Source organism: Hydra viridissima, unplaced genomic scaffold (assembly GCF_058129835.1).
Source record: "Hydra viridissima isolate aposymbiotic clone 2 unplaced genomic scaffold, HvirCarnegie_v1 scaffold_9, whole genome shotgun sequence".
NCBI lineage: Eukaryota > Metazoa > Cnidaria > Hydrozoa > Anthoathecata > Hydridae > Hydra > Hydra viridissima.
Window position 1 is genome coordinate 8,960,436 of NW_028324308.1, and position 19,267 is coordinate 8,979,702.

The 19,267-nt window shown below is 30.2% G+C and overlaps 2 protein-coding genes, 1 long non-coding RNA gene and 1 pseudogene across 6 annotated transcripts; all 4 read right to left on the minus strand.

The window, feature by feature from the left end:
* Window positions 1–2,640: 2,640 nt before the first annotated feature.
* On the minus strand, window positions 2,641–8,021 carry LOC145185473 (sulfotransferase 1B1-like). Of its 3 annotated transcripts, none has more exons than XM_090098416.1 (3): window positions 7,897–8,021; window positions 4,041–4,238; window positions 2,641–3,573 (listed from the first exon to the last, which is right to left on the minus strand). In XM_090098416.1, coding segments are annotated over exons 1-3 (894 nt in total). In that variant the 5' UTR covers window positions 7,899–8,021; the 3' UTR covers window positions 2,641–2,879. The 3 variants fall into 3 exon arrangements, with proteins under 3 accessions (XP_089954542.1, XP_089954543.1, XP_089954544.1); XM_090098417.1 differs by lacking the exon at window positions 7,897–8,021 and adding an exon at window positions 7,625–7,759; XM_090098418.1 differs by lacking the exon at window positions 7,897–8,021 and adding an exon at window positions 7,367–7,554.
* On the minus strand, window positions 4,270–7,712 carry LOC149883889 (uncharacterized). The gene is made up of 3 exons (XR_016455837.1): window positions 6,428–7,712; window positions 5,965–6,194; window positions 4,270–5,814 (listed from the first exon to the last, which is right to left on the minus strand). It is a non-coding gene; the product is annotated as an uncharacterized LOC149883889 (long non-coding RNA).
* Window positions 8,022–10,020: 1,999 nt separating the features above from the next.
* LOC149883890 (uncharacterized) lies at window positions 10,021–12,013 on the minus strand. Its single transcript, XM_090098315.1, has one exon. It carries the CDS (start codon window positions 12,011–12,013, stop codon window positions 10,406–10,408), a length of 1,608 nt encoding a protein of 535 aa, XP_089954441.1. The 3' UTR covers window positions 10,021–10,405.
* A 59-nt stretch (window positions 12,014–12,072) lies between these two features.
* LOC149883891 (uncharacterized) lies at window positions 12,073–12,877 on the minus strand (annotated as a pseudogene). Its single transcript, XR_016455805.1, has one exon. The product of XR_016455805.1 is annotated as an uncharacterized LOC149883891 (transcript).
* Window positions 12,878–19,267: the final 6,390 nt, after the last annotated feature.

Here is a 19,267-nt window from a genome sequence, read left to right on the forward strand (position 1 = left end):
CCTATCTCACATTGACAATGTTACAATATCACAATAGCTATTGAGTAAATATGATAAACTTTACTGGTTTTGTATGTTTTTCAAAATTGATAAAAAGAGAATAATGATTTCATGGTAAAGTTCATCCCAATTTTTCCAGAATGATAAATTTTATTTTCATATTGTAAACTTTAAAAAAGTGCAGAAATTTGTTTTGGCCATTAAAAATTAAAAAATGATGATCAAAATTTTGAATTGGATTATTTTCTCTTCATCTTTAAATTCACCACCTTCAAAGTGGTCAGGTACCAATTTTCAGCCAATATCTTCCACTATAACTTGAATTATTTAGGAAAAGGTACCACTAAAATATCCATTATGGAAAACACACCAGATCTTTCTAATGATCTTGTATCTTTATAATGATTCAAAATACCAAAACCGTCTGTTATATTAAGATGGTTTAACATTTTTTTTATCTGAAAAAAGTTCAAACCCGTGAAAGTTGGGCAACTCTAGAAATTAGTGAAAGTGTAACCCATGGTAAAAAAAACAGAAATTTGTCTTCACCATTTTAAAATCTAAAAATGACTGTCAATAAATGTTTTTTGTATTATTTTCTTTACATATTCAAATTCAACACCCTCAAAAACTTTTAGGAACTGATTTTCAGCTGTTTTCTTCTACTAGAATTTAAATTACTCAAAAAAAAAATGATGCTGTTAAATCCATCATGGTAGACGTGGACAAAAAATATGGCATTTTAGGTTAAGTTTCCAGCATCATAACTTTTGAACCATTTGGAGATGGGAGCTCAACTTTTTCATTTTTTCATTTTTCATTGATAGGTGCCACTGGTAAAATTTAATGGAAATATGAGGAGGTGGGTGGGAAGTTTTTTTGTCCCACTTTTACATGAAATTACCCTTTAGAAAAATTTATTTTAGCAGTCAGAAATATAAATCTGTAACAATACCTAATAATACAGTTCTTAAAGAATCTTCACATTCAGTTCTTAAAAAACTTGAAGGGTTACTTGAAGAGTCTTACGAAAAACCACTTCGTGTAATTTATCGTAACTTTTGTAAAAACCCTTAGGTTCTTCAAAAAACCATTTAATGTTCTTTAAAGAACTTTACCGTGAGGTTTTTCCAAAGAACCAGTCCAAAGAGGTTTTTTGAAGAACTTCTTTGGTTCTTCAAACTTCTTCAATTCTTCAAAGAACCTTTTCGGTTCTTCAAAGAACTATTCAGATGGGTTCTTTAAAACCCTGAAAGGAACATAAAGAACCTTCTTATTTTTTTGTTTAGTTTTATAGAGAACATTACTGAATAGCATTACCCATTAAAAATACATAGAAAGCGAAGCGTTTTGATTGAATATTTTTAATATTTGCATGACAATTTTGCAATTTTTTAAAAATATGTTATTTGGCAACACTTTCAAACCACATGAGGTTACTTTTTTATTTTGCCAATTTCAAGTAGTTTTACCTTTGATTTCTCTTGCTAAAAATTTGATTTGAATAAGAATGAAATAAACGGTCAGCAAGTCATTTTTCTTGTCATTGTTTCTATACATAGAATCAGTAATTTGTTCTTCAATTTCGGATTTTATTCCGTCTTGTCAAAAGACAAAGCTGCCAAAGTAAACAAAATTAAAGATAATTAAAATTATCCAAATGTGAATTGATTATCTATGTAGAACAATTACTTGAAATGTCTAACTATTGGTATTGAGAACGAGAATCACGACTTAACGATCAAATACCAGAAATTGATGAAATATTTGGATGAATGGTATGCCAACATGTTAAATATTCAAAGTTAAGGATTGGGCTGCTCACCTTGCTTTTTATTAAAAATTTAAAAAAGGTTATTTAGAAAGATTTAATTTAGTATTTGTTAAATTAGTTAACTAATTTAAAAATTTCTAATTTTAAGTTTAGTACCAAATAGATGTGAAAATTCATTCTATAGGAGTTATTTTAAATTAAATACCAAATTGGTTAATCCAACTTTAATGTCGCAAAAAATCGACTCCTTTTTAAGACAAAATGGAATTTAAACAAAAGGAAACACTATTAGACAAATTGATTAATAAGTTGTGCTTCCTACAACTCATGTACAAGTTTGGAGGTAAAAGTCATCAAGTACAGCTTCGATGGAAATTATTTTTTTTCTTGTAAGTCTTGCAGGCGTTAAAACTTCGCATTCGCTGAATAATTGTTCTAGCAGTTGGATAAAATGAGTTGGATAATGGCTTACTAAAATTTAGTGATATAATGCAATTTTTTTATGTTGATGTTTTAATTGCAATTTCATCTGTTTCACTTTTTCAGTAAAAAATTGTTAAAATAATCTTAAAACTTTCCTTCTTTTTAAGAAAAAGAATCCTTCCACAGCTTTTCTTAAAATACAATAGAGAATTTCTTTTCATTTCTACCGTTTGCTATTTAATTAGGATATAAAAAGTACAAACTTGCTTATATGCCCATTACGGTCTCTATGGTTTGCAAATAGCTTGCAAATAGCTTTCAAATGGCTTGCAAATGGAAGGAAATGTTTCCAAATTGGCTTAAAATATTCTTTTCTCAAGACTGAAACAACATTTGTGTTAGTTTAATTTTTTTAGTTGGAACTTAAATTAAAATTAACTTCATTCTTCTAACTCAGGTTTGTTTAACTTTTGTCTTATTTTTAAAGTTCCTATTCACCAATTCCTTTACATGGAACAAAATTATACCAACAAGAAATAGCATATTAACAATTTTTTAAGTTTGTTCAGCATGTTAAGTTTTTTTTTTTTACAAGTTAATGACGATTTGTTTTCTGCATCGTAAGCAGTTTACACTCTCACATTGATAGAAGCATTATTTACAATAGAGTAGTGCTGTAGAATTACGTGCAATCAATGGGAAGACGATATCTTTCCCAACTGCAGAAAAGCTTGCTACCATTAAATTGCGCAATAAACTTTTCACGCAATTTTTTAATCTGTTCTTCATTAAAAAAATTTTCGAAGTCACGAATCTGGCCTTTTCTGAAAAACGAAAATTCGCTAACTCTATTCGGGTTCTTTGGAATCAAAAGGGATTCTTTTTCTCTCATTTCTTTAAATGACGAACTGTTAATAATCTTTTTCATGATAAACTCATCGCTAGCACTTCGTTGATACACTCCGCCCAAATAATCTGCAATTTGTTTAATTATAGCACGTGGGTATGTCATTAAATCTTCATATGTTATCCACAAAACTGTCTGTTCATACTTTCGTTCGTACCAACCTTTATGGTGAGCAAAATAGTCGTTATAGTCTGTTTGACCATGCAAAAAATAAGTAAAAAAGTCATTAAAAGAACCAGAGAATTCATTTATAGACCTAACTTCATGAAACAATGAAACAGCAGTATCAAAAGGGTTTCTTGATATGTATATACATTTTGCTTTAGGGTGAATGGGAGCTTTGTCGTAGGGAAGATGAGTTCGTAGAATCCTGGGATGAGGAACCATTTCAGCAAGTTGAACAAAATACTTTCCAAACCTTTGGGCAACATGTCTACCCATTCCAATTTCAGGTATTTCTTCCCATAGTCTAAAAGTTAAAACATACATACACACATAATGCTTAAATATGTAAAACCAACGCATTTAATAAGTAGATATGGGGGGGGGGGGCTCCAGGGCAAAAAATTTATAGACCTCTAGCCTTAACGAAAAATTATCAATAACAGGTTTTCCGTTATTGATCATTTTCATTTATTTCTTTAAGAAATTTATTTACGTTGGGGCTCCTGGGCAACAACAGCATATACATTAAAAAAAACGTTTTTTAATAACTTTTTTCCTCTCTTGCAGGGCCCAAGAAATCTGAAGTAACAAACTGAGATGTTAGAGGATGCTTATATCTCAAAGTAAATTTTGAGTGTTGACCATAACAATAAATAATGAAATTTTCAGCAAACATGTTATTTGTTTTATTTAATGAAAACTTACAGTTTCATCTTTAAACATAAAAGTTGTCAAATATTAAAAAGAAAAATCAATGCTAATATGCTTTACCGCTCTGAAGATTGAATTGGTTCTCCTTCATTTTTTAAGAGGTACACGATGTAAGAAATCCAAGAAGACCCTGATCTCGGGTATCCAACAATGAAAGTATCAGTGCTCGAAGCTTGGTAAGCAATTGCATTTTCTATAAAATCTGATGGTAGCCATCCCCGAACTATAATATCTTCTTGTATCTGGTATCTATATGACCTGAAAGCACAGTAGTTACTTTAAAGTATAAATAAATAGCATATAATGTTATATGTTAAATGACCCTCATTTATGACAAAATCATATGTAAATAGTCTCAATAATGCAGCAAAATAAAATATACACTATTTAATAGAAAGTTAAGATCAACTACGATCAATTAAGAATCTTTTAAAGCTTATCTTTATGCAGCTGAATTTCACAAACTTTTATAGCAACAATATAAAGTTATAGAATATAATTTTTTTAAAAATCTTGACCTATTAAACATGAGAGGGGTGTGGGTGGGAGTTGGGGTAGATAGGGGCTGGCCTCCGAGCTCAATATTCGAATGCGAATATTTTATATTCCTAGTTATAAAAAAAATTGTTAACAGTGCTAAGTAGTTCATTTTTTATTCATAATTTATTAATAATTACATTTTAATAAATTTATAGTAAGTGAATTTTTAAACTTGGTAGGCCATCTCATCTTATGTAGTTGCGGTTGTGACATTTTTCTGTTTAAAGAGGATAAAGAATAAACGAGGAACAAGCAATGAATATAATTTTTTTTCCAAATGTAACTACTACTACAGATGAGAACTATAAGCTGGAATGATATCTTCGACTTTGATGTAATAGTTGTCTCGTTTGTCAAAATGAAACAAATCGCAGTCGTGACAGCCACAAAAATTAAAACGCTACTCGCTAAATTCTATATGTATTTTACCAAAATTAAATTAATCGCTTATATATTTAGAATTGCGGCTGTAACAGAATATTCTACCAACGTATAACTTTCGAATTCGTTTTTTTTTTTTTTTTCATTAAAAAATTTTACAAAAAAATGTACCATAGCTGCAGAACTAGACAATTGACATGAAAAATAATAGAAACAAATTAGAAAAAAAGTTCAATTCTAATGAAAAAGGCATCAATAAATCTTTAAAAAATTTTAATGATATTTTAATAACATGACATTTTGAGTTCACTTAACATACAAAACGATTGTTTTTAGTAGATGGTGCTTGTCTTTCTGTTAATGGAAAAATCTGCTCCATATCAAAATTTTTTTTATAATTTTCCAGAAATTTTAAAGTCCTTAACATTGTACCGAAGAATTTTGACTCAAATGGTTTTTATTTCATCGACGGTTAAGTATATCATTTTCACCTTCAAACCTGAACATTTAGTGCCATAAAACAAGCATGTATTTTGAATAATAACTTGTCGAACCTTTTACTTTTTGCCATGTTATCATTTTTAAAATGCCAACATTCTGTAAACAACTTCTTTTCCATGAGTAGTTGCGAAAAACTTCTTCTGATTTATGAGAAAATTAAGAGCTGTTTGACAGTGCCTTGGAATTTTAATATAAAGCATTTTTTGAATTAACATGACCTTTCCTTAACAAAAATGTTCATTTATAGAATAACGTAAATACAGCACGCATCAAAATCACATCAGATTTAAAGAGGTTGAAATAAGAATAATTTTCATGGCAATTTTTTAAAAGTTTTTTTTCGGGAAAATGTTGGTCTTGTGATCATTTTTATCAGTTACAAAAGCAACGGTCGTATAATCTTTTGTCATATCTAAAAATTTAAAATTTTCACCAATCAAAAAAAAAAAGAAATTTTAAGTGCATCTTTATATTAACTTTATAAATTTATAAAATCTTTGAGATTAGCAAAAAAAAAAAACATTTTTGATCATTCTATATTCAAACAATTGAAGTTATAAACCTTAATGGTATTTAAGTTAATGTCATATTTAATGACAGCAGAATCCTTCACTTGATGATCAATTTATTTCTCTAAAGTTAGCAAAAGTATAATTATCAACCCGTAATCTAATCATTAAAAGATTACATTGAAACATAATAAATTCTTGAAGAATAGAATTATAAAATCCGAATGTACAGTGTGGAGTTGAATAACATGAAATAGGCCGGGTGAATAAATATAAGCAATTGCTTTTACTCAGTAATTGGTCGGCTTTACGCCAATAAAAAACTCAAACAGCTTTCCTCATATTTTTATTCGCGTAAAGGTTAGCAATTTACTCAGTAATTGCTCAATTTTACGTGAATCAAAACTAAAGAAAAGTTGTTGAAGTTTTTATTCACGTAAAGCTGACCAATTACTGAGTAAAAGCAATTGCTCATTTTTATTTACCCGGCCTAATGATTTTAATCATGCGCCAGACCAAATTTTATTTGTAAACTGTTTTTTTAGATTTGATTTATCCTATCATAAGCCTATTATAAATTCTTGCATTTTGGGATTAGCTTAGTGTATTGACTTCAGAACGCTTTTTTATGGTAGAGTGCATTTTTAGTTTGGAGGTAAAAGTCACTAAGTACAGCTTTGATAAAAGTTGATTTAATATACTGACTATTTTTTGACGTTCTATAACATGAAGAACTCGTCATTGTCATTCTAACGAGAAGTAATTTGCGTTTTAAACAATAAAAATTCTTTTTTTTCTTCCGAGTTACATGCAAAAATTTGTTTTTTCTCTCTTCAAATTATAAATATAGTACTGAGTTATCTTTAAACTGAGGATATTTTCATGTGACATATTTCTGTAAAATAAACTTGGGATTTTTATCATACTTAACCCATAACCTTTTACAATCAGTTTTTGCGATTTTAATGGGGGCTTGTTCATTTTCTAAAAATTAAGTTGCTGGAGGCTAAAAATATGTTTTAAAAAAAATCTAATAATCGGAAAAAAGCTTCAGAAGGACAAAAAGCACAAGCTATTTATGTAATAAGATTGATTTTTAAAATAATTACATTAAACAATATTGTTTCGGATTTTTTTTTTATAAAAAACATTTAATATTTTATTTTTTTCATGCAAATACAGAATTGATACCCATAATGGCTGTCCGATGTACAAGTACACTCGAACTCGAGAATTCGAGTTCAGAAGAGAATTCTTGTACAAGATGCTTTAATTCTATTGAGAGTTTATTCTCAGATCTCAGAACCTACAACAAAAACTTCTTTAGAAATTTTGTAAAATTTCTATTAAAATTTATAAAAAATTCGTATACAATTTTGAAACAGAACTTAAATTTATTTTACACATAAATCTATTTTTCAAAATCAAGCTTTAAGAAAAAAACATTGTGCTTACTTTAACAAATCGGTGTGAACTTATGAAAAAATATCTTCTTCGGCGTTATACTGGCGTTAAAATTGAATTTTTGAAAGAAAACGTTATGCATGGTATTATGCTGGACAGTCAAGAGAATCAGAACTCAATCGATAAATTTCGTAAAATAATTTTCTATGTTTTTTATACTGCTTGGATTAACTCTATTTAATTGATTTAAAAATTAAACAATTATATAACAGTAATACGCAAAAAAAAAAAAAAAAATAGTAATCTTACAGCCGCTGGTTTTTTAAAAAAAATGTTGAAGAATGTTGTTTATGAAAGTACACATGCACTCCTAAAGGCACTCAAATACTAACAAAAATACATATCTAAAACATAAACAAACATCCCTTAGATAAGTGGCTCTCCTACTTTATTATCTTTTGCAACATATATAACTCAAGTCAAATAAACTTATTTAGGCTTGCCGCAGTGCATTCTTGACAAAGATTGCATTTTGCACCGTATATCAAACGAAAATTTACAGAGAAAAACTCTTTACTTACATGTTTCATTGCTACCTTTAAAGATAATTGTGCTATAAAACTTTTGAACACAGCAAGCTTTACAAAACATTTATGATTAATCACTCTACTCCACCGCGGTGGTAAATAAAATCCTTTTGAAAGATTATGATTTGCTGATATGCTTTTTATTTTACAAAAACTCTCCATTTTTGCTTTTAAATATGAAGAATTAAAAATATTCTAGAACGTAATCGCCATGAAGTGAGAGCTTCTCTGTTTTAACAAGAAAACTTATATAGTTTTCAATATATTCGAGAATAAAGATGAGAGTTTAAAAAGTAAAAATAATTTTTTCAAAAATGTTAACAGAAACCAAAATTTTGAAACTTTAAACACAACTGTCTATATTTTCTTGTATTTGAAAATGATTTTCTAATTTTATTTTTACTAAAGAAAAGCTTGATCTGCTGTAAAACATAAAAAAAGTGTCCTCTTACTTACAATTAAAAAGAAATAAAATTAAAAAATTCGATATTTAAAGACTTTTTTTTACACTTTGAATAAAAAAAACCTTTGACACTTGTGACTTTAACACTAATGAGCTATATAAATCAGAGATCTCGTGCATTATTCTAAAAGAATTCACTTTTATCTATAATCAATTAACTATTTGTTTAAAATATTTACAACCATGCGGCAGAGCATTGCATACGTTTTTATCTATATACACTACCTTTGTTAAAGGAGGTCTCAAATTCAATGAAGCCTATTGGCTATTTCCTTAAACTTGAATATGAAACTTTTACTTGATTTAATTAGTTTTCTAATCGTTTAAAAAGAACAAAACCATTTACGACCGTACGAAGAACCATAGGAGTAAAGAAAATTACAAAAATTGTTCCAGCCTACTTTGCATTTTTTTCTTAATAAAATTTATATGGAAACTATTAAAATATTATTCACAGACAGGGGCGATTCTAGGAAAAATACGAGGGGGGGGGGGGGGGGTGAAATATGCTAAAAATACCGACTCAAAAATCCTATCCTAAAAATAGATATCGCCACTGTAAAAGGTAATTATATCGCGACTATCGTATATAAGCAGATTTTAAAAATACTCAAAAAACTTGTTGATTTTAAATTCTATAAAAGTCATGTTGAAAAATAATCCATGAAATTTACCGACTATAACTTTTTTTTAAAAAAATACCGACTTTAAGTTTGATTTTACAATTGCTAGGGGGGTGTAACACCCCCCACACACACCCGTAAAATCCCCCCTGTTCACAGAAGAATAAATATTTTTAGCAGCAACTAAATAACTTATTTCTAAGATCGATCCCACAAACGTCCGTAAATTGAAACTTTTCAACTTCGGGAAAACCAATATATATAACTTGATGTTTAAGTTCACAAAAATTCCGGAAAAAAAATGCCCAAATGGGAATTAGTTTTGCAAAAAATGCATTTATCATCTATGCTGCTAAGATTGCTAAAAAACATAACATAAGTTTTAAAAATGGTCAACCTAGTGAAAAGTGGTGGCAGCTACTTAAAAAGAGACATGGTTGTGTGAGTCTTTGTCCAGAATCTACAGCTTCTATACGACACGTGTATGGATAGGATTAAAGTTTCAAAATATTTTATTTCTTTAGAAGTTCTAATACAAAACAAGAATTCACTGGACAAACCAGAATGTATGTGGAACATGGATGAAACAGGGATGCAAGTCATACCACCTCATATAATGCGGAATGGAAAAATTGTACGTACCCTTTATCAGACCTTCCAACTCTCACTGTTTTACCGTGAGACTCACGGTTTTATAACGAACCTCACGGTCTCACGGTTGATCCAAAATTCTCACGGTAAATTTTAAAAATTTTCCGAAGAACTTTTTTTTTCAATTTACTCTTAATATTTTAGCTTAAAATAATAACAATATATATTCTGAAAAAGATTGTGATTACATCAAAAACATGGCCATCTATAATAACAGGCCTTGACGTCGCGCAAGAGGCCGCAAAAACTGAAGGCCGATTAAAAATTTCATTACTTAAATCGATACACGTTTTATAAAGGCAAATTAATGTTAGAGTGGTTGTTTTCTCATATAAATTTCTAACAAAAATAAAATTATTAGAGAAAAAATAACAGCAGTTCAAAAATCGATATATTTTACGGTATTTCGCGTTGCCAGAATAATAACAATGTTATAATTAACACGATTTGAAGACTAAAAACATAAACAAAAATAAAACCCGTTGGTAATTATTTTCTTTAAATACAATTCTGTAATTAACAAAAAGTATGGATAACTAAAAACTTAAATATAACGATGAAAATGATCAACAAAAAATCCATCCAACAAAAACAATCTTTTTATGTGTGTTGTGTGTGTGTGTGTGTGTGTGTGTGTGTGTGTGTGTGTGTGTGTGTGTGTGTGTGTGTGTGTGTGTGTGTGTGTGTGTGTGTATATATATACATATATAAGCTTTAAAAAAAAAGAAGATAAAAAGTGTAACAAAAAAATTTTAAAAATTTAAAACTAAAAATTCACAAAAATTACGATAACTTCAGTATTTTCATCCTTGACTCTGTTACTACTAGGAGTGGTGATAAGTGCATGATTCTTTAGCAAAATATTGGAATATACTCTGCATTGCTTTTTTGTTATTTTAAGTCCATACTTAGCTGCTATAAACTGAAACTGAGTAATACAAAAAGTCCTGCATAAAGGCCCAGTGGCACCTTGAAAAAATAGAAAGCAAAATAATGACCATTGGACAAGAGTATCAGTAGGGATTTGAAGTCCACCCCTGTTTAGACTATTCAGATAATTTCCATATTTGTAATAATAATTTGTTGTATCATAAATTTTTATTTCACTTTTTTGCACATAGCCAGCCATGTAAACTATAGCTATTAATGTTGACTGATTAACTGAGCTTTCAAGATCATGCAAATTATCCAGCAATTCTTTTTCATCAGTAGAAGTATCTCTGCAACATATGTCACAAGTATGACCATCAATGCCATCTACAACAATATCTAGTTTTAAAGACAATTTGGTATGTTGAATATGTATTTTTTCAATTACAGATTTAGCATTTACAAAATAGGTCCCTCCTGATCCCTGTCGAAGCTTAGAAAAAGTTTTTTCAATTGGATCTGTTGAAAACCAACCTAACAAAACATATTTGGCTCCATTACTTAACAACGTTTTCACTAAATCAATTAAGCCATAGCATGTATGTGCAATTGCTATACTGGTATCTTGTGAAAGCTGTTTGACTCGTTTACCAGAAGGCTTCATAAAATTTGACAGTTCAGCAGTTTCATGTAGTATTTGTAACTGTGGATCATCAACTGAGTGGATTTCACCACACAATTCATTTCTAAAGCGAATGCTAGCACCAGGTACTTTGACATTGACAACACTCCAAAAAGAAATAACTTTTTCTATAAATATGGCAGTACTTTCAAAAGCTTTATTTTCAATGTCTGGGTGTGTTCTAAAAGCAGCAACTGTTTCTTCACAAAAAACACACAAACACAACTTTACAGACTGTCTCTCTATTGGTTTTGGATAAACTGATTTAGCTGTAAGTCTAGAAAGTTTAAAAAGACTATTGCACTCAGCTTTATATAACATTTCTAAATCACTCCACTTAGCCAAGAAAAGTGCTCCATTATGCAAAAATTGAAGCTGACCAGTCTTTTCTGTTAACCAATTGTTTCGTATAGATTTTAAAAGATGCACATAATCATATAATAAAAATGTACCTGATGTTGATAACCATGTTTTACTTTCAACTGTTTTAAATGTTTTAAAAAATCGCTGATTTATTCGGTTACCATCAGTTATTATTGCTAATGCCCTACCATTATCAATATTATTTATTGTATCAACAATTGGTTGACATTGTGCAAATTGAAATTCAGCTGAAAGAGTTGCAACAGGTTGAGCTCTACATATAAATTCTGGACCTCCAAAAAGACATTTTTTAATAAATGATAAAATTGTTGTAGCCAACTTTTCAGGGTGATTTACTGCATGACCAAACAAAGTACCTCTTTGATAAAGAAGTGAAGCTTTAACATATACTTCATCAATTAAAAGAATACAAGTTCTTTTCATTGGATCTGTATTCATAAGAATACTGTTTATGAAGTTTAAGTCATCAATTGAGCTAATTTTTGAGGTCAGCCGTGTTAGAGTTCGAATACTTGGCAACTTGTAGTCAATGCACAAACGGTCATACAAACTTCGTCACATTGCAAAATATTCATATGCCCTACATATAATATCTGGGGTATATAAAATTTCACCTACATTAACCTTTCTCATGGCACTAAGGTGCTCAAATAGAACATTAGACTGGTGAGAACTTTCTTTAGACTTTAAAAATCTAATTGCTTCAAATAAAGCAGATTTTGTTTTTATTAATGTTAACCTGTTTGTAGTTAAAGATGAAATATTACAAGTGGTGCCATTGTGATAAGCAACAAACGAAAAATCATCAAAAATTTCCATAAGAAATAAAGGAACACCAAGTTTGAAAATTTTTGACTGTATGTGTAAACTTTTTTCATTGAGCTGAAAAACAATACAATCATTGCTATTAATGAACATAGATTGAATATCATCAAATACAAGTGTATCATCTTTTAGAAAGACATTTAACTCATCTGGTAAAACATTTCGAAATCCGCTTGCTGCCATGGTTTTTCGTGCTTTGTTTGGTGGTGTTGGTAAACAACTTGATGGTATTTTTTTAAAGATAGATGGTGAGTTTAACGGTCGTTGTTTTCCATATTTAGTTACAAAAGGTGCATCATCTGGCAAATGCAGTCGACATACTGCTGTGTAGTCAGTGACAATAAAATTTGCTCTTGGGATTGCATCACTCCATCTTTTCCTTTCCTCTGGATCCTTTGGAAACTTATAAATCGAGATTTTCGTTTCAGTTGAGTGATAGTTCGACTTGCAGAGCGGTACACAACATTTTAAAGGCATTTTTTAAACTGGTAAAATAACTTATTAATTCGACAATATTAATACAACCTTATAAACTGTTTGTTATTACAGTTTACAGTTAGCTGTTACGTCCTAAAGTTGCTTTATATAACTTATTAACCAATAGAATTTCATAAATTACAAAAAAAAGGCGCAATGCAGACTTCGCTTAAAGTAAAAAATCAAAATGTAAAAGGAGTATTATAAATCGGCCTTCAGTCAAACAACTTTTTTGCGTGATGTCAAGGCCTGTTATTATAGAAGGCCATGATCAAAAACTAATTAATATTAAGTGAACAAAACAGATCATAAAACCGGCTCCGACTTATAAATAGCTTTAAACATGAGTTTTTTTATATTATAAATCAAATCCGAATTTTTAAAAATGGCGTCAAAGCAAACATATAAATGCAAATTTAACTCAACATGGTGCCAAGATTACCCTGTTAGGGCTGTTAAAGGTAATATTTACCAATTTTACTGTGTTCCGTGTGTTAAAAAACTAACTTGTCATCATCAAGGAGTTAAAGATGTATCTGATCATTGCAAAAAAAACAGTCACAAAGCAAATGTAATTGCATTAAAAAAGCAAACTTCTTTAAATAACTTTTTAAAAACTGACACAACATTAGATAATCAAGTAATTAATGCTGAGGTCATGGTAACAAATTTTTTGGTTCAGCACAACATTTCTTTAGCCACTTCCGATCATCTTACATCTCTTTTTAAAGAGGTTTTTCCAGACAGTAAAATTGCCAAGAGGTATGCAGCAAGTCGAACTAAAACAATGGCTATTATAAACGAATCATTTGCTCCACATTGTCGAAATTACATTGTGGAACATTGTAAAGTTCATCCATATTCCTTAGGCACAGATGGATCGAATGACTCTGGCATTGATAAGATGAATCCTATATGTATCAAAATATTTGATGCTAACTGCTCAAAAACAATAACATGTCATTTCTTTGATATGTGCTTAACATCTGGAGTTGATTGTGCAAAGGCTGCTGTTATCTTTTCTTCTATAGAAAAAAAATTTGAAGTATATGAAATTCCTTGGGAAAATTGCATAAGTTTAAGTGTTGATAATACAAACTCTATGATTGGAAAAAGAAATTCAGTTGCATCAAGATTTTTAGAAAAAAATAATAATATCTTTATTGGTGGCTGCCCTTGTCATTTTCTTGCACACTTAGCTGCTAGTAAAGCACATGATGTTTTTTGTGATTATATTGCATTAAATGTCGAAAATGTTATGATTGACTTGTACTATTGGTTTGATAAGAGTGCAAAACGAAAAGGCAAATTGAGAGAGTACTTTGAATTTTGTAATCAAGAATATCAAGGCATTCTAAAGCATCTATCAGTTAGATGGCTATCTTTAGAGAAATGTATTTCAAGAGCTATCGTCAAGTATACAAGCCTGAAAGCTTATTTTTCAAGTGAAAGTTTTGCTGATGAAAGGTTTAAGCGTTTATATGACAAATTTCATAATCCAATTTTGGAACCAGCAATGCTTTTTCTAACTTCAGCATTACCTTTGTTTTTACATTTCAATCTACTATTGCAGCGAGAAGAGCCAACAATTCATTGGCTAAAATCAGCAATGGAAAGTCTAGGCAAAAAGCTGGCTAAGCGCATTATTCTACCAAACAAACTGAAAAACATTTCATCAGTTTTAGAAATAGACTTAGAAGATTCAAAAAATTATATTGATACTCAAGATATTTATCTTGGAGTCCTAATAAAACAAAAACTCAGGCAACTCTTTGAAACAGGAGATATTTCACAAAAACAATATAAAGAATTTCATGATGCTGCTCACTATTTTTTTAAGTCGTCTCTTAAATATATTAAGCACAAATTTCCTCTTAATGACGATTTAATTGTTAATTCTGGTTGGGTGGATGTTTTAAACCGTGAAAACTCGAAGTGGGAGCAAGTTCAGTATTTTTATGACCGGTTCCCACACTTGATGAATGGTATCAAACCTGATGAATTGTATGAGGAGTTTAGCGATTATCAGATTTTAAAGAACAATGATTTTGATGATGTTTTTGAGGAAGCTAAGATACCTGAAAAGATTCTTGATGATATTGGAGGTGAACCTTTGTTTCACTACAGAATTGACGTTTTATGGTACCATATTTCAAAAATGGTTATTCCCAACACTTTAGTTAAACGTTTTAAACTGCTACCAAAATTAGCTGAAATTGTTCTCATTATTCCCCACAGTAACGCTGAGTTAGAACGATTGTTTAGTATTGTAAAAAAAAACAAATGTCTTGAGAGATCAGCATTAAAGTTGGATGGGACATTATCAAGTATTTTAGCTATGAAAACAATGTTTCCCGAGGCTACTATACCGTGTTTTCAATGGAAACCATCTGAACAGCTGTTAAAAACATCAAAAAAAGCAACAAAAATGTACAAACATAAATGTACATAATGAATAAATATTATTTATTTATAAAATGTAACTTTTCATTCTATTTTAATTTTTCTTGTTTCAAAAAAAGCCCTTTTTTTTTTTAATTTTACGCTTCCCAAGGTTTTTGTGTAAATCTCAAGGTTTTTTTTAATGAATCTCAAGGTTTTAAAAAAAAAGGTTGGAAGGTCTGTTTCTTTATAAATAACGTTAATAAATATAATATAAGAGAAACAGGTAATCTTGAGTTTATTCTAATTGAAGAATATTAAAGTTAACTTTAATATTCGAGTAGTTTTAATACAACTAGTTGTACTTAATATATAATATATTACCTATATTGAACATAATATATATTATTCACTTGTAAGGGCTTCGTGATAAGATCAGTACGATTTTCTTGAAGTCCTGTCTGTACTATTTTAATTATAATTATAATCTCGTTTATATATTTTGACTAAGGAAACTTGTAAATATTACTATTATAAATTACGAAACTTGTAAATATATATATGTATGGCAAAAAAAAAAAAAAAAAAAAAGTAACGGAAAACCGGCAAAAATTAATCGAAATATTACTGATTAAAGAATTTTTAATCGATTAAATAAATTAGCGATTAATCAATTAATTAATCGTTAATTTCCGCAGCCCTAATATATATATATATATATATATATATGTATATATATATATATATATATATATATATATATATATATATATATATATATATATATATATATATATATGTATATATATATATATATATATATATATATATATATATATATATATATATATATATATATATATATAAACTTAACCACCATCTTGGTAGGCTAAAACTGGCTTCAAAAACATTTCCTTATACGCTTTCCCGTTATAAATTTGGAATCAGTGGGTACAACGTTCCTTATGCGCCTTGTAACAAGCACAGAATTTTCCTTAGGGCCTGTTTATGTGGAAAGCGGGCTGGCTCGTTTGCCGAGCCAGCCCGTTTGCAGAGATATCAACGTCATCAATATTGTAACTTAATTTTATTTTGCGTTTATATGAATAAACGAGCTAGCCCGGATAGCGAGATCTCACTGTTTTTTGCCGAGATCTTGGCAAACGGGGTGGTTAATTTCTTATATAAATTTGTACGCATGCGTAAAAATTCTTACATTTTTTAAATTTAAAAGCTTCCGCGTAAAATAATAAATTTAATAATAAAACTGGCAACTTCCGTGTACTAAAATTTTTAGTTGTTTTGCTTTTATAATTTACCAAAGATCCAGTATCTTTTAAGTAATATAAAGGAATAGCTACTTTTTTATCTGCTGATAGAGCTCTAGAGTTAGGCGAAAAAGGATCAGCAGATAAATAAGGGCTTAACTCTGAAACCAAATTCATGAAAAGAAACCGTGAAAGGCTAAAATTTGTTTTCCATACATCAATGGGAGCTACATCAGTTATTATATTACGCCACCATAAATCAGTTCTGCCAGTTATAAACCAGCAACTACGATTTTTTCTTTTAAGGCGCCTCTCTTTTGCTTGTTTCATCTTTTGAAGTGATTGTGATCGTTTTCGTAAAAGAATAATATTTAAAAAAGTATCAAATTTAAATTTGTAAAGCTTATACAACACATTTAGGCTTGTAAGAAGCATTATTTGTGTTATAATACCAGTTAAACATATTGTTAAAATGCAATGTGTTTTTTTTTTTTCTTTTTTCTTTTTGTCGCTAACCGCCATCTTTAAAGTTATTATTTTACCGATAGAGGCCAGAAAAAGCCAGGCTGACCTCGATATCATTTTTTATTTTTTTGTCAAAAATTCATATAAACGCAATTTTAAAACTGGCTCGTTTTCTGGGCTAGCTCGGCAAACGGGCTAGCCCTTGTCCATATATAAATAGGCCCATAGAAATGGCTTCCACGGCTTCACTTTTCGGATCGAAGTTAGACATCTAGTATATATAATATACTATAGCAGCATAAAGTAAATATACACCATTGAGTTTTGCATACATTTATTATTTTAAGCAATTAAAAACACTGTAAATTGTTGCAAACACAATTTTTATTTATCAGAATCATCAAAAACAACACTCTGTATCAAGAACATGCAGTTTGATCAATATTTAGTATGGTAACCTCGCGCTTTAATAACATGTTTCATACGGTTTGGCATTGACTCAAACAGGCGAGTAATTGTAACATCATCAATATTGTTCCATGCATCTTGCAAAATTAACCAAAGACTATCCAAGTTAGATGGCCTCTTTCCTTCAATGTTCTTTGCCATAACGCTCCACAAATTTTCAATCGGATTCATGTCCGGGCTCTGAGCAGGCCAATCAAGTACTGCCACCTGATTACGCCGAAGAAAATCTGTGACAGTCTTGGCCTTGTGGCATGGTGCATTGTCATGCTGAAAGAAGAACGAGTTAAGTTGCCCAAACAGTGCACTAGCAGAAGGAAACATTGTGTTTTGTAGTACATCAATGTACTGGTGTTGGTTCATACTTCCAGTACATCGATAAAGGTGCCCAAGCCCATAGCCAGACATACACCCCCAAATCATTAAACTCTTTCCTCCATGCTTGACAGTTGGCGCAATACAGTTTTTACTGAATTTTTCACAAACTCTTCTTCGCACAATTACTCGTTTGGAACTAAGGAACAACTCGAAAGAACTTTCATCACTGAACAGGACATGTTTCCAATCATCTACTGTCAAGTCTTTGTGTGCTTTGGCAAATGCCAATCGTCGACGAACGTTTGTAGCTGAAAGCAGTGGCTTCTTTGCAGCCACACATCCACGAAGACCTGCTTTCAGAAGGCGCTGACGTACAGTTCGAGTTGCCAGAGTAACCCCATGTTCTTCAGAAAGTTTTCAACCGAGTTGAGGGGCAGTGAGTCTACGATCCTGCAAGGACATTCGAACTAACACTCTGTCAGTGTGTGGAGTTGTTTTCTTTGGTCTTCCAGATCGTCTCTTATCAGCTGTTGAACCAGTTTCGATATGTTTATCTATTATTTTCTTAATACACATTGGTGTTGCTTTAAGTTCTCTGGCTATTTTTCTTAAACTTGCACCTGTTTCTGCCAAGAACACTGCGCGAAGTCTTTCTTCTGTTGTCAGTCGACGATATTTGGGCATACCTTCAAATATAAAAATGAATAATTACACAAAATATATCAGACAAATGGCCAAATATGAATAATGAAAAACCAAAGACATTAATTAATCAGTATTAGCTTAAACTAACAAATTGTAACTAAAAATTCTCTAAAACCCAACATGCATCTCAACAATGGATAATAATAATTTAATGACTTGGCCTAAAGTCAAAACTGGTCAGAACCATTTTGAAAGTTTTTAGGACAATAAAAAAAAGTTATTTGTTAATTGTTATTAAAAACTTAATTATAATAACAATACTATAACATTGTAAAACAATTACTAACCTTGTCTTCAAAATTTGCACAATTAAACAATAAAAGTTAACTCTTTAAAGTTTAATTTTTACTACACAACATGAGTCACACTTACTATTGTAAACAGGAAGTGCAAAGAATATAGATTAAGTAAATTCACAGAATGCAATAATTGCTTCTATTATGTTTCTAAAAATAAGAAATACCACATTAAACTATTATTTTTACGATTTGGGTAGGGTGTATACTTACTTTCTGCCGCAATAGTACATGGCGATACTTATTACAGGCCTTCCCGTCGCGAATCCGTATTTTTAACTGGGGGCGGAACTACTATAAAATGCGGGTTCTGGCTCATTTTCATTTTTGATTCCCGTTTTGATTTTTTTGGTGATTTATGGGTGTGAAAATGTTTTGGTGCCCGTTTTGATTTTTTTGGTGATTGAGGGGTGTGAAAATGTTTTTTCATGAGAAAAGGATCCATGAAAAAAATTAATGGGTGTAAAGGTGTTGAAATCGTTCGCGAAGTT